General features: G+C 53.4%; 5 protein-coding genes across 5 annotated transcripts; 1 reads left to right on the forward strand and 4 right to left on the reverse strand.

Moving 5' to 3' along the window:
• Positions 1-499: 499 nt before the first annotated feature.
• CLAFUR5_10621 (uncharacterized protein) lies at positions 500-2,584 on the forward strand (the record flags this gene model as incomplete). The annotated part of the gene is made up of 1 exon (XM_047909769.1): positions 500-2,584. The coding sequence occupies one exon, from the start codon at positions 500-502 to the stop codon at positions 2,582-2,584; it is 2,085 nt and encodes a 694-aa protein (XP_047764384.1).
• Positions 2,585-2,883: 299 nt separating this feature from the next.
• Positions 2,884-4,888, reverse strand: CLAFUR5_10622 (Dehydrogenase; the record flags this gene model as incomplete). The annotated part of the gene is made up of 2 exons (XM_047909770.1): positions 2,884-4,684; positions 4,740-4,888. The coding sequence occupies 2 exons, from the start codon at positions 4,886-4,888 to the stop codon at positions 2,884-2,886; spliced, it is 1,950 nt and encodes a 649-aa protein (XP_047764383.1).
• Positions 4,889-5,592: 704 nt separating this feature from the next.
• Positions 5,593-6,393, reverse strand: CLAFUR5_14671 (Ecp29; the record flags this gene model as incomplete). Its single annotated transcript, XM_047913819.1, has 1 exon — positions 5,593-6,393. The coding sequence occupies one exon, from the start codon at positions 6,391-6,393 to the stop codon at positions 5,593-5,595; it is 801 nt and encodes a 266-aa protein (XP_047764160.1).
• A 1,350-nt stretch (positions 6,394-7,743) lies between these two features.
• On the reverse strand, positions 7,744-10,801 carry CLAFUR5_10623 (uncharacterized protein; the record flags this gene model as incomplete). The annotated part of the gene is made up of 2 exons (XM_047909771.1): positions 7,744-10,638; positions 10,709-10,801. 2 exons carry the CDS (start codon positions 10,799-10,801, stop codon positions 7,744-7,746), a joined length of 2,988 nt encoding a protein of 995 aa, XP_047764382.1.
• Positions 10,802-12,468: 1,667 nt separating this feature from the next.
• CLAFUR5_10624 (Non-histone chromosomal protein 6) lies at positions 12,469-12,950 on the reverse strand (the record flags this gene model as incomplete). The annotated part of the gene is made up of 4 exons (XM_047909772.1): positions 12,469-12,498; positions 12,548-12,672; positions 12,724-12,819; positions 12,875-12,950. The coding sequence occupies 4 exons, from the start codon at positions 12,948-12,950 to the stop codon at positions 12,469-12,471; spliced, it is 327 nt and encodes a 108-aa protein (XP_047764388.1).
• Positions 12,951-13,215: the final 265 nt, after the last annotated feature.

Raw genomic sequence — 13,215 nt, forward strand, 5'->3', positions numbered from 1 at the left:
CTGCATTAGTGCTGCCAAACGAGTTACTGGAAAAGGCCATACTCGACGCCACACCAGCACTCCCAAACATCGGCTGGCCACAATGCAGGCTATGCATAATGCAGCCGCTGACACGTGCACGGTGACCACTGCAGCGTCAAACACACATGGGCCTTTGGTGCCCTTTGGTGCGCCTGCCCGATGTTCAAGACATCCGACTCTGTTGAGTGGTGGAGAACTGTCTTCCATGTCTCCTGTTTGGGCTCTGTTGCCGTACCATTCTTTGATGGGGTGAGGATATAGAGCTGGGTGTCTCTTTCATGTTTGGTCTTGTTCTCTTTCTCCTTCGTCATTACTCACATTTCCACATTGTGTCTGTCTTTGTGCTAAAACAATCTTCGAAGCAGGTCGCTCGTTTTGCCTGGCTTCAATTACCTGCCACTAATAACCTTGCAACTCCCTGTAACTTCCCGTTGGCATAGACCATATACTTTCGTTTGGGAGCAAGCTTCAAACCAACATGCATTTCACAACAACAGCTATTGCTGCGGCTGGCCTCGCAGCCCACCAGGTCATCGCTACAGGCGGGTATGGCGGCGGATGGGGTGGCTCTGGCCACTATTCGACTCCAGACAACACCAACAACGAGTGTACATCGGAGCAGTCAACTGGATACAACTGGTCTGGCCTCAAGGATGGCTCTTTCGACAGCTACGGCAGCAACAAGTTCTCGGGCTGGTCCTGCACAAACTCTTTCGGCAAGCGTGATCTCTTGACCAAGCGTTCCTTCCAATCCAAGTGTATTTCAGCGGACCTCGACAAGGAGCCAGTGATCTCCTGTGACGATGACAAGACCATGTCTCTTGACAAATTCGAGGTCTCCTCCGACCAGGATGCCGACATTGAATGCCACTACACCATGCCTGACGAGTCGATCTGTAAGGAAGTCCACTCTTGCAGCGCCCGCGGTACTGTCATCCAGAATAGCCAGTGTGGTGGTGCCAAGAGTGTTACTTTCAAGCCTGCTGGTGACTCCAAGGGGAAGGGTTGCAACATTGGTGTTCACAGCGTTGGCTTCAACTGCGGTTCGGCATCAAGCACTCCACCTTCATACTCTTCGACTGCGCCTCCATCATACTCTACTTCCAGCTCTGTCGAGTCAGTAGACACCACATCAGTGCCCACCGCACCAGCATATGAGTCGTCCAGCGTGGAGACTTCTTCAGCTACAACATCATCAGCAATTGAATGCGGCTATGGATCGACTCAATCAGTCCCTGCCTACGGGTCCAGCACAGTCTGCGTCGCGATCACGTCCAGCTCTAGCACTGAGGAGGCGCCGGTAACGACATCCAGCACGGACTCGGCTCCCGCCTACACTGCACCAGCTTATGGCTCTTCTTCCTCTTCCACGGAAGGATCGCCAGTCACTACCACTTCGGTCCCAACCTACAGCACAGGCACTGTCCCCAGCAACAATGGTACATACAGCGCACCAAGCGCACCCGGCTATGGCTCCAGCTCCGAGGTCTCCACAGTAACCACAGCTCCATCATACTCTGCGCCAGCCAGTGTGACGAGCGCTGTGCCTACGTATGAAGGTCCAAAGCCCGAATCGCCAAACCTTCTGCCAAAGTGCTTGAACACTTGGATGTACCTCACTACTTGCAAGGACAACTCTGATTACAGCTGCTTCTGCAAGAACGCAGAGTTTGTCAAGCAGGTATATCAGTGTGTCAGCTCCTGGTCCACCACGGATGATGATACAACGTCTGGCGCATCCTATTTCATGGGAATCTGTGCTCCCTACATCCCCGAGAACCCGGCAGTCATAACCGCGTGCCCATCCACCGTCACTCCAGCTGCCACCTTCTCCTACGCTCCCATCAGCTCCATCGAAGGCTCTCCCGTCGAGTCATCAGCTCCAGCATCCTCACCCAAGACCGTCACGCTCTACAGCACCCAAATCAACACTGTCACCTCTTGCGGCCCTGAAGTAACAAACTGCCCAGCAGCCACCCAAACATCCTCCTACGCCATCGCCACAACCATCTCCACACCCGAAGCACCCCTCACCACAGCACCCGCCTCCAGCAGCACGGAAGGCTCCCCTGTCAACTCCTCACCAGCCGTCACCCCAGCAGCCAGCATCCCGTGCACCACCATTACATACTCCACCGAGTACCCAGTCCCCGTCACCTACACCACAGGCGAAAACCAAGGCAACACCATCCCCTCTTCATCCACGACCTCCACCATCATCACGACCGTTACTGTCCCCCAGGTCCAGATGACGACGTACACAGTCACCCAAGGCAGCTCGACCCAAGAGCAGCCGGGTCTCGGCTACGGCACGCCTGTCGCACCCGTCACCTCCGCACCGGGCTACACGTCTGCTCCTACTGCGCCTGCCGCAGCGCCGTACCCGACTACTTCGGCGCCGGGACCGGTGGGGCCTGTTGGTGGTGGTGGTGCTTCGTCGGGGTTTGGGACGACGTATGTCCCTGCTCCTTCGAACAGTATTACTCCGTATGAGGGCGCTGGGGGAAAGGTTTCCATCAGTGGTGTGGCCTTTATGGTTGTTGTTTGTGCGCTTTTCTTTTGATTTGTTTGTTCGTTGGTATCTGAGCAATTTGAGCATGGCGATGCGGGGGGGGGGGGGTAATGATGAACATGGAGAGTGTGTATAGAGATACCAGACTCAGGGCTTAAACAGGGTTCGACGAGTGGGGATCGGCGGCGTTGTGGCATCTGATTGTATTGTCTTTGAGGTTGGGTAATGATACCGAAGGTTGTTCATAGCGAAAAAGACATCGTTTTTTCATCATATCTTGATCCTCCATATCGCTCCACTGCCATGTGCCTATCTGTCTCATAATCTCATCACACTGTCGATGTCGATCTCTAAGGAATCTCCTTAATCGTCCCCCTCCCCTTCACAAGATCCGCCGCCCTTTCCGCCACCATAACAACCGGCGCACACGGATGACACGCCACCGGCATCGGGAACACACTCGCATCCACCACTCTCAATCCCTCCACCCCATGAACCTTCAACTCCGCATCCACCACGGCCGTCTCATCCTCTACATTTCCCATCTTGTTCGTACACATGGGATGATAAATCGTCTCGCCATGATCCCTCACAGTCTCTAGTAACTCGTTATCACTCATTTTCTCGACATTCTTAGGACAGTACCATGATCCGAACGCTTGCTTAAACGGTGCCGAAGCCGCGACGTCGCGGGCGAGTTTCATGCCGTACGTCATCATGTCGCGGTCGTGTTGGGTAGCGAGGTAGTTTGCGTCGATGATGGGCGCGTCGAAGGGGGAAGAGGACGCGAGAGTGATGCTCCCGCGCGATTCGGGGCGGAGCATGATAGGGCCGATGGAGAAGTAGTCCTTGGTAGCCGGGGCGAGAGTCTTGCCGTGGTTGATGTAGGCGAGTGCGCCGACGAGGAGCTCGAGATCGGGGGCGTTGGGGTGGGAGGAGAGGTCGTTGTGTTGCAGGGAGGGGGGGCAGTCGGGTCGTTGGGCGACGTTGAGGAAGCAGCCTGCTTCGCCTACGTTGGTTGTCATGGGGCCTGTGCCGTGGCGGAGCCATTCGATCAGGGGTGGGATGCCTTTGACCGTGTCGACGAGGTATTGGAGGGATTTTTCGCGGGATTCGAAGACCATGATGCCGCAGAGGTGGTCGGCGAGGTTGGTGCCGACGCCGAGGAGGTCTTTGATGAGGGGGATGTTGTGTTGTTTGAGTTCTGCTGCTGGGCCGATTCCAGAGAGCTTGAGAATCTGGGGAGACTGGACTGCTCCGGCGGACAAGATGACCTCTTTCCTAGCCTTGACAACGTATCGAATTGGGCTGGCCTTGGAAGATCCCATTTCGATTCCAACAGCGCGAGGCTTCGCACCGGACTTGTCAAAGACGATCTTCGTCACGATCTGTCCAGTAGCAATGCTCAAGTTCGATCGGCTGGCAACGTCCTTCGTCAGATAGGCCACCGCCGTGCTCGACCGCTGACCCTTCGAATCAATGAACGTCTGGAACTGCGAAGCTCCCAACATCCCCTTCCTCGAGTTGAAGTCGGCAATCTTAGGAATCCCCACCGCCTCACACGCATCCAGAAAGACACCGCAAAGCGGCGCCATAATACAATACCCAGTCTGCCAAGGTCCACTGCGACCATGATCGACCAAATCCTCAGCACTCAGCTTCGACCTCGGACTTTGCTGGAAACCCTCCGCCTTCCTCGAATACTCCTCAACATTATACCATCCCCAGCCCTTGTTCCCAAGCCTCTCCCACTCATCATAGTCTTCAGCAGCTCCCTTGTTATAGATCATAGCATTGATAGCGCTACACCCACCAAGCATCTTGCCTCTCGGCCAGAACAGTTGACGATCATTGCAGCCCGTGTCTTTTTTGGTGTAGAAAGCCCAGTCGGCTGCTGTACTGAACAGACGCCCGAAACCTGCTGGGATGCGGGAGAAGATCTGCTTCAAGTCGGAGTGGCCTGCTTCGATGACGAGGACGGTGGTGTTGGGGTCTTCTGTCAGGCGGTTGGCGAGTACGCATCCAGCGGTTCCGCCACCAATGATGATGTAGTCGTATCGTCGAGTGGTTTTGAGGTCTTCGGCGGTGGCTGAGTCTTTGTTTGGGCGAGGCGTGGCGAGGAGGGGCGTGTTGGGTTCGCCGGGGATGACACTGGACACCCATCAGCTTGTGTTCGTGTGCAGTATTGAAGTAGTGCAGGACTCACTTTGGAAACAACAAATGCGACACCTCCCTCAGCACCTTCCCCAAAACCCAAAGCACAAAAGCACCACCCGCAACGCCAATTGCAAGCTGTCGGTACGTAGCATGCTCAAGGCCATGCCTCATGCTGCCATAGAGCGACATGTTCGACATCTTTTGCCAGTCTTTCCTCAGTCCTGAGTCCAGAAGGAAGAAAAGTTGCAAGGGTTTTGATCAATACAACAATATTGCAGCTGCACAACCTTGCCGGAGCTGGCCCACCCCCGTCCCACTATTCTAACGCGCATGTGCTTCACCTCTCCCCCTCTCCACGCCGAGGCCCACTTGTGGAGGCGCCAACACCCCTCTTCAGCTGCACAGTGCACTATGGCAGAACGCCAAAATGAGGGCTGACGAGACATTGTTTGGGCCAGAACACGACTTCACGCCGCCTTCGTCTTATTACACGTTACTCGTCGCTGACAGTAAAAGGTATTAGCTGATGTTGTGATCTTTTGTTACGCGTTCCAGGCCCGTGTAAGCTGCGTAATCCGATGCAGACCAGTCTGTATCATGCGGCGGCAGGATCGAATCGGGCATCGAGCGACCAGTGGGTTGTCACACTTCATTCATGCATGAGAGCATTGCAGCGCTGTGGTACTGTCGGGAGACTGCTTGGAGTCGCAGTGCTGGGTTTCTACGAGAGTCGTCAGCTGAGCACATGCACCTCAAGGAAGTGACGGCCGGGTGCAAGAATATTTCATCCATCTACATACAGATGTATCGTAGGGCTACTGCGGCCACAGCGTCCTTGTTGTAAAGGCTAGTTACATCGTCATCTCATCCACCAGATTCGTCGAGTGATCAGGCCGATCAACTCACGTACCAAACTGATCGTTGCAAGCATCCACGTCACATCTCCATTGCCACGAACGCACCGTGTAATCTTCCCCATGGACGACTCTACATCCGAGTGGTTCGGTGAAAAGGTCTTGTGGTTTCCCTGTGCAATTGTCCCCATCCCACAGGACCACGTCGCAAGTGCTTCGTTTCGTAACATACCTCCCGTACAGGCCATCATTGTGGCAGGGAGACATGTAATTAGAATCCTTAGGTCCGAGGACTGGCACCTGTTCATCAAACACAGCCGCAGGTCCTTTACACTCGTTACCGTAGTAGAACTCAATCCTAGCTTCGCAGGTGTCGGCACGCTTCTCTAGAGCGGCTTTATCCTTTGCAGTCAAACCTTCAACATAGTTCAACGAAGACTGGGCTTGTGGCTCCGGTGGCTCGTCGACTGGAAACGGCAAGGTCCCCTCAGTCTTGTTGACACCGCCAGAAGTAGCCCTCGTCGTAATGCCGCTGATATAGAGCTTGTATTGATATTCCCGGCTGGCAATTGCTGCAATGTCTGTGCAGGTTCCGTCGAAGCCAAAATAGCCTTTAGGGTTGCCGCCGCATTGGTGTCGCGGATATTGCTCGATCCCGTAGTTTATGCCCTTGATGTCGCAGTCGATGAAATGACCAGAATTGAATAGGCAGTTTTCGTTGCCTGCCTCATAATTGACGCTTCCAACCTGACTTGTGCATTTGTCGTCCGAATAGAAGGTACAGTAGTTGCCGTGGACAGTCGCCAAATTTGCAGCGAGGAGCAAAGCTGTTGCTAGGAAGCCGGCCATGTCGAAGTAATCGTTGGGGTGAGCGGAACAGTATAGGAAAGTGTTGAAAGTCATATAAGCCGCTCTGAACTCAGCTCAGGGCGGCGTCGCATTTTACAACGATTACGAGCCCGAATTTCGCGCTTTGTTGGCTGCGGGGGAATTAGCAGCAGGGAGTGCCCTGGCCGAGTGCCCTGTCAGGCTGACAGGATGATCCGAGAACTCCGAGTTCGACCTACTAGCGAGAGAACAATCCTTCTATATCGAAGCATTTGCATACGTTGCAATCGTTAGGACTTCTTCGCTTCTCCGAACTAAAGAAGTAGGGGGAGTGTTGGAAGTCATATAAACCACTCTGAACTCAGCTCAGGGCTGCGTCGCCTTTTGCAACAGAAAGTATGCGATGTTCGTCGGGTAATAGCAAAGAGTCTGTGGAAGAGTCTGTTGTGAAGGAGACAGTGTCTGATCGAGCACTTGACCTGGGAAGCAATAAGGCGATTATATAGCTTTTCAACCCTTACCTCTCTGCAGCCATCAGCGTGCCTCTGCGTCACCTTGAAGGGTCATAAGCCATAGCATCGGCGCTAGTCCAGCTCAACACATCTTCGACCGGCGGTAACAACGAGGAGTAACAATAGACGGCGTTAGTGTCTGCTTGCTCCTTCAAGGTCAGATCCTAGACACGTTGATTGAGGATTCGCGGTGGTCAGGCCAATCGCTCCACGACCTGATCGTTTGATGCATGCCTTGACGCATCCCAAGTGCAAAATGACGCTCACGAAGCGGCTCTAGGACACCAGCGGCTTGCTTGTCATCGGGTCTCAGGCGCTTCTGGACAGTAGTGTCCAACGAAAACTGCCTCAAGTTCCACATTGGACGTCTCGTTCTTCATGATGTGACAAACTGCCAAGGGACGTAGTTCGTTGAGAGCCACATGTATATGTCCCTGGTGTAACGTCGTTTCGAGATTCATTAGAAGTCGATGTAGGTTGTTCGTGACCGAGCCGAGCGAAGGGAAGAGGCATGCTGTTGTTGGGTCTGGAGGAAGGAGCAAGGATCATCCCGTACCGGGCCTTCGCCGTTGGTCGGCGCCCCGCGATCACTCGGATGCAATCCATTAGGGTCACCACTTTGAGTACACGCAGAACGAACGAACCACAGTGAAGTCCATGAATCCAAGTGATGGAAAGGGTAAATCATCTCATGGCTTTCGATTCTGTCGCTTTCCCGGTCAACATCGTTCGGGTACTGACTACCCCTCGCCAGTTTCGCCGCCTATGCAAAGTCTCTAACTATCTATTACATCCATCATTCGTAGCATTTCACTGTACTGTCAACCGTGACTGGCTAAAAGTAGAAGCGCCGTTCCGTCTATCGTCCTTGTGTCCGCCCACGTCTGAAATAATCGTAACTCGTGTCTTCTTCACCAGGGGTGTAATCTGGTGTTTGGCCAGGCACGTTTCCGTACCTGACAGGTCCATAGCCTCCAAAGTCCCCACTAGGAGTGCTCTGACCGACTGGTGCCGCGAAAGCTGTTAGGCCTTCTCTGCTCTCTTGACCACGAAGATGTTGCGGCCGCGCGAAGCCAGCAGGAGATTCGCCTCTGAGGTTGGAAGGTGTCTGGTGGTATCCGCGAGGGTACTCAACACCACCCTCGCCAGTCTTAGTACGCTCAGAGTCCGCAGACTGGCTCCTGTCACGAGAGAATGGTGGCTCTTGAGAGCCACTCGCACTCCGGTCGTGACCAAAACTCATATCTGATTCGAATGTGCCAGCACGTCTTGTCAAACCGGTCATGACACTCGAGGGTGTACCAGGCCTGACCATATCTGCGGCATGTCCATACAACTCGCCGTCACCACCAGCTTCATCGCGGAATTCTGGTCTGTTCTTGTAGTGTTCGAAGTCCATGTTGTTCTCGTCAACAATCTCCCATCCTTGCGGTCCGCCAGGTAGTGTGGCTGCTGACTTGCCTGGCTTTTGGGCATTCATATCGTCCATGTACACATCACTGTAGCCGGCCAGCGTCGTCTGATCTGCATCCGCGGATGTTCGGCCTGTGTAGATGTTCTTGAGTAGATGTTGGCTCCTTGAGTGGACCATCGGTGTGATCAGTGGCTTGTACAGCACGGGATGTCCGAATCGGACAGCCATTCTATCACCCTTTCGCTTCTTCTTGCCCTCCTCGCTCACTCCAGCGCTGAACTCTGCATCGTCCATGACCTGCCCTTTCTGATAGTAGTGAATCTCATCGTCAAAGGTACGTCTGCAGTAGATTTTGAATCCGATGATGATCAAGGGCAGTGGCACCATTGCTGCAAGCAAAGGCCAGGTTATATCAACATCGCCCCCCGCGCCGTAGATCACGAGAGCCATGACGCAATTGCCGAAGAATGACAGAAACAGCATTCTGTTGAAGAACGAACGCCAGAACATGCCACCTGACTCGTACTTGGTGATGAAAACGTAAAGAAGAAGGTACTTCTTCATGAACGAGTCCATGCAGAAGTATAATGCAGTGACGACCAAGATCAGCGGCTGAATGGTGGCGAACGAAATGGCGACTGTCGAGTAGAACAGAAAGTAGTTGTAGTAGCTGGCGTAGTCGAACGGCTGAGGTGCGGACAGCTCGATCAGTCGTCGAGGTGTCGGCGAGAGGAATCGTCTTGAAAATGAGCCCCAGATCAAGGTCCATAGTTGACTGAGATCAACAGCAGCACCTAAATTGCGCTGCAACATCCACGATATCCAGTACGGGGAAACCGTACAAAGACCAATCATGATCGAATTGATCGGTTGGGTCTCGTCATAGCTCTTGCCGCCGATAAGAAGTGCAACCCAGGAGAATATAGAAGAGAACACCGAGAAGACAATCAGGTTGTTGAAGCAAAAGAAGTTGTAAAGGCTTCTCGCAACATGTCGTTCTCTGCTGGTCTTGCTTACGTCTCCTGCATTCATGCACAACTTGCGGAAGATTGATGGCAGGTAGAAGTAGAACAGCGTTGTGATAGCAGGTGCTGCGATACCTTGCACTAATGCCCACCAGCCGCGGTTTTGCTCCAGGTTCGTTTGAAAGGCCGGCCAAACTTTGCCCAGATTTGCCAAATTCGACAGGAAGACTGCAATCAAAATGTTCGGCACCACCCAGAAGATAGTCAAGAGTGTGATCCAGAAGCTGTTGAGGAAGTTTTGCCTCGATCGTTGCTTCTTAGACATCTTCAGGTTCTTCCAGATCAGATCGTTTGGCTTAGGCGCAAGTCGGATGATTGAACCTTGGGGTGCCTTGTTGCGTGCTGCATACGCCACGCTGTGCGCGGAAGGAATGTTTTCGTAGCTTGCGAAACCGTACGAAAGTGCATTGCGCTTGTCCACGGATCCTCGCACTTCTCGAATCTCGATCTCAAGCTCCTTGATGCGTCCAGTCAGATACTCGATAGCATCTACTCGTGATCCTTTCGGATAGGTTTTGTCTGCCTTGTGTGGTTTGCATTGTGGTCGCTTCGCGGGGAGTCGATCAGGATTCTTCAAATATTTTGCCAAATGCTCTTCCAACTCTTTCACTGTTTCCGTGTGCTCTTCCACCAGATCTGGTAGATCCTTGACATTGCGCGCGACGGCGGTACGTGGCATGTCGTGGGTCGCCTTGACCTCATCAGTCAATCTCGCAATGCCTTCGTCCGATCGGAACTGCTGTGGGATATCCGTAACCATGAGGGTCCTCGCGTGTAGACTACGCTGGTAATCTTGGCTGTTGAAGTATTCCCTGCGCATCTTTGCCACGTGCCTGTAGTTGAACCACAGGAAGTAGATGATAACTCCGTCAAAGAAGTACGCAGTCACAACATGCGCCCAGAATGTCTTCGTCTGTCCCCAGGAGTATTGCGGCGTCATTCTCAGGAAGAAGTTGACACCAGGCGGTGTCTTAGCCTTGCTTGCTCCCACCAGATTGGCCGGTATTATGATCGCACAGCCCAGCACCGCGATGATGGCGAATACGTTTCTCAACATGCGATTTACCCGCATGAACACGGCCGCATCTAATCCCACTCTTTCAACGATGTCTTGCTCTTTCGTTTTGATAAGCGGCGGAATCCAGGCAAAGAGGCCCTTTGGCACTGGCGGTGGAGCATGTTTGGCATCTGCGTATTTCGCTCGCGGGGCGTAGACAACACTGTTGTAAGGTCGAAGGAAACAGAAGAGTAGTGCGATGACCGCCGCGGTGACGAGCGAAAAGATCAAGGATGCTAATGTCGAGTCTGCTGAGAACTGCGAGTTTTCGATGGTCGTCAGAAACGAGTTTCCTTGTGCCATTGAGTGTGATGGAGAAATGACTTACAGAGGCTATGAACGGGTTTGAGATCAAACCCTCGAGCGTCTTTCCAACGTCGGCCTGCCGTGGTATGAGAGGGTCCCCCAGTCCCGATGTCATGATGAAAGTTCGAGTGTCGAACCCTGCTCCGGTACGTATTCCTTGCTATTGATCGTCCAGAGTAATCGCCTCAAAACAGCAAAGAAAGATGGCCCAAGTGTCGATCGGTGGTGGCCAACAAAGAAACCACACCACTCTCCGCCGAATGCCCTCGGCAAAGAAATAAGAACAGCAGTATCCACCAGTTCTCCCGCCGCTTGTGTAACGACTGTGTTGAAGAAAGGTGCTAAGAAGTAAGAAGCAGAAGAAGAAGTCGAGGATGCCAGGAAAATGCCTGCACGAGACAAGACTGCAGAGTCTCGAATACGAACCTGGACCCTGAGAGAGCCGTTTGTGTTTGAGGTATGCGCTCACAGGCAACAAAAGCGAACGAACGTGCTTGATGAAAGAACGTCGCCGTCTCTCTCCCGCATGAACCTCAAAGATACGTCCCTCTTCCGTTGGGACAAGATCTTGCAGCTTCCCCACGATGGTACCTCTCCCACACGCGAGCAGCTTCTTCGTCTCACCAGGTACCGGAGGACCGATGAGAATTCACATGCGCGATGATGCTGTTAGCCGCCGCGCGTCGTGTTGAGAAGCTGCTAGGTTCTATTTTGCCGAATTTCCCTGCGGCTTCACTTCCGCGGGGCAATCGATCGCTGTGAACAGTCCACTTGCCGCTCGTGGACGCTTCCATTCGATGCTTCGATGCTTCGATGCCAACGGTTGCTTCTGGCGTGGTTTGAGAGTGCCGTAGGCGTGTTCTGGAAGCGGTTATGGGATCCTGAGAGTTGTGTCTATGTCACTTGGGGACTTGGCATCGCAGTCGGAAAAGAAACAACCTCACCACGGGAGGGAAGGAGCGGATTGGGCAAAGGATTATGGCAGGAACGAGGCATGCGGTGTTTCAATTGGCTCGGTATCGTGTTGTTCAGGACAACATGCTGAACGTCGAGGTACAGGCATGGTATGGGAGTCTCGCGTGGCACTGGTCATACTGCTACTGTCCCGAGCATCTTCAGGTTGACAGAAACGACATCGCCATGTGAAGGAAGGAGCAGACTGAGCAGAGAGTACATGGCAAGAACGATGGTGTGTGATTCTTCAATTGGCCCGGTGTCATGTTGTCCCCGTGGCGATACGCTCAAAACGTCGACGTACCGCGTGCCGGCGTGGTATGGGAGTCTCGCGTGACACTGAAAATAGTACAGCTGTCCCGAGCCGTGTACACGATGGGCATTATCTCATGGGCTGCCGGACCTTCATCTCATCGAACAGACAGCGGAAAAGCAATACCGGTTGTCCTATATGAACAACGATCTGTAGTGGGATGGCTCACATGTTTCCATCCAAGCATGATGGCCGTCATCATGAAGCTCATTGGTCAGCAACGACAGGAACAGGAAATGGAAAGTGTCAAGCAAAGCATACTGCTTGTACTATAGTACACACACTACTCGCCGCTGCTGGCATTGCTGCAGAGAAAGTTCCGTTTGTTAGTTCCCCTTTGGTATCATACGCCCATCCTTGAGCAAGGGCGCAGCTGTCGTTACTGCAACGCTGCCGCATCCATCAAATCCGCATAACATGTTCGGGCCAGGTGTAGAGGACGACCGTGCCGATTCGGGGCAGGTCAGTCCATGAGAGTCGTTTCTTGTGTTTCGGTGCAAGTCGGAAAGAGTCTTCTACTCCTCGTCTTCCTCCTCGTCACCGCCCTGTGATCATGTTAGCGAGGTTGACAGTGCCTGTCATTGCGGTACTTACGGCAGTGTAGGCAGCCTTCTCCTCTTCGTAGCGCTTCTTGTCGGCGGCAGCCTTGGCCTCATATGGAGCCTTCTGCTTCTCGGAAAGGGCCTTCCATCTCTCGCCAAGTTGCTTACCAACCTCGCCTGAGAGACGTCAGTGTTGATCACGCTGCGCGATCATGCAACGACACATACCGAACTTGATGCCTGGGTTGTCGTCGCGAACCTTGTCACGTTGCTCGTTGGCGAAGAACATGTATGCTGAAAGACCACGCTTTGGCATGTTTGGGTCTGAGTGGAGCGTCAGCATCGATCGTGATCACATTGGAGTGAAATGATGACGAACCCTTCTTCTTCTTGCCGCCAGCCGACTTGTCAACGGCCTTCTTGGAGCCACGGGTGGTTGCCTTCTCCTTTGGCATGTTTGCGATTGGTGTCTGGATGGGTTACTGTGAGTCGCGTGTCAGCGGCGATGACAGAAATGGCAATGCGATGGAAAGATTTGCAGTGGTGTGTATGCGCCACGTTGATACATCAAGTGGAGCTCAATCAACGCGTTTGGCGCGTCGTGTTGGTGCATACACCTTCACCAGCTGAGCGCCGGGCGCAATAAACACAGCTTCGCGTCGTGAAGCTCTCGAAAGACATGCCAGAACGCGTCGACGTTGACTTACCAGGTGGTGGTGT

The sequence above is a fragment of the Fulvia fulva genome, chromosome 7 (genome assembly GCF_020509005.1).
Source record: "Fulvia fulva chromosome 7, complete sequence".
In the NCBI taxonomy this organism is placed as follows: domain Eukaryota; kingdom Fungi; phylum Ascomycota; class Dothideomycetes; order Mycosphaerellales; family Mycosphaerellaceae; genus Fulvia; species Fulvia fulva.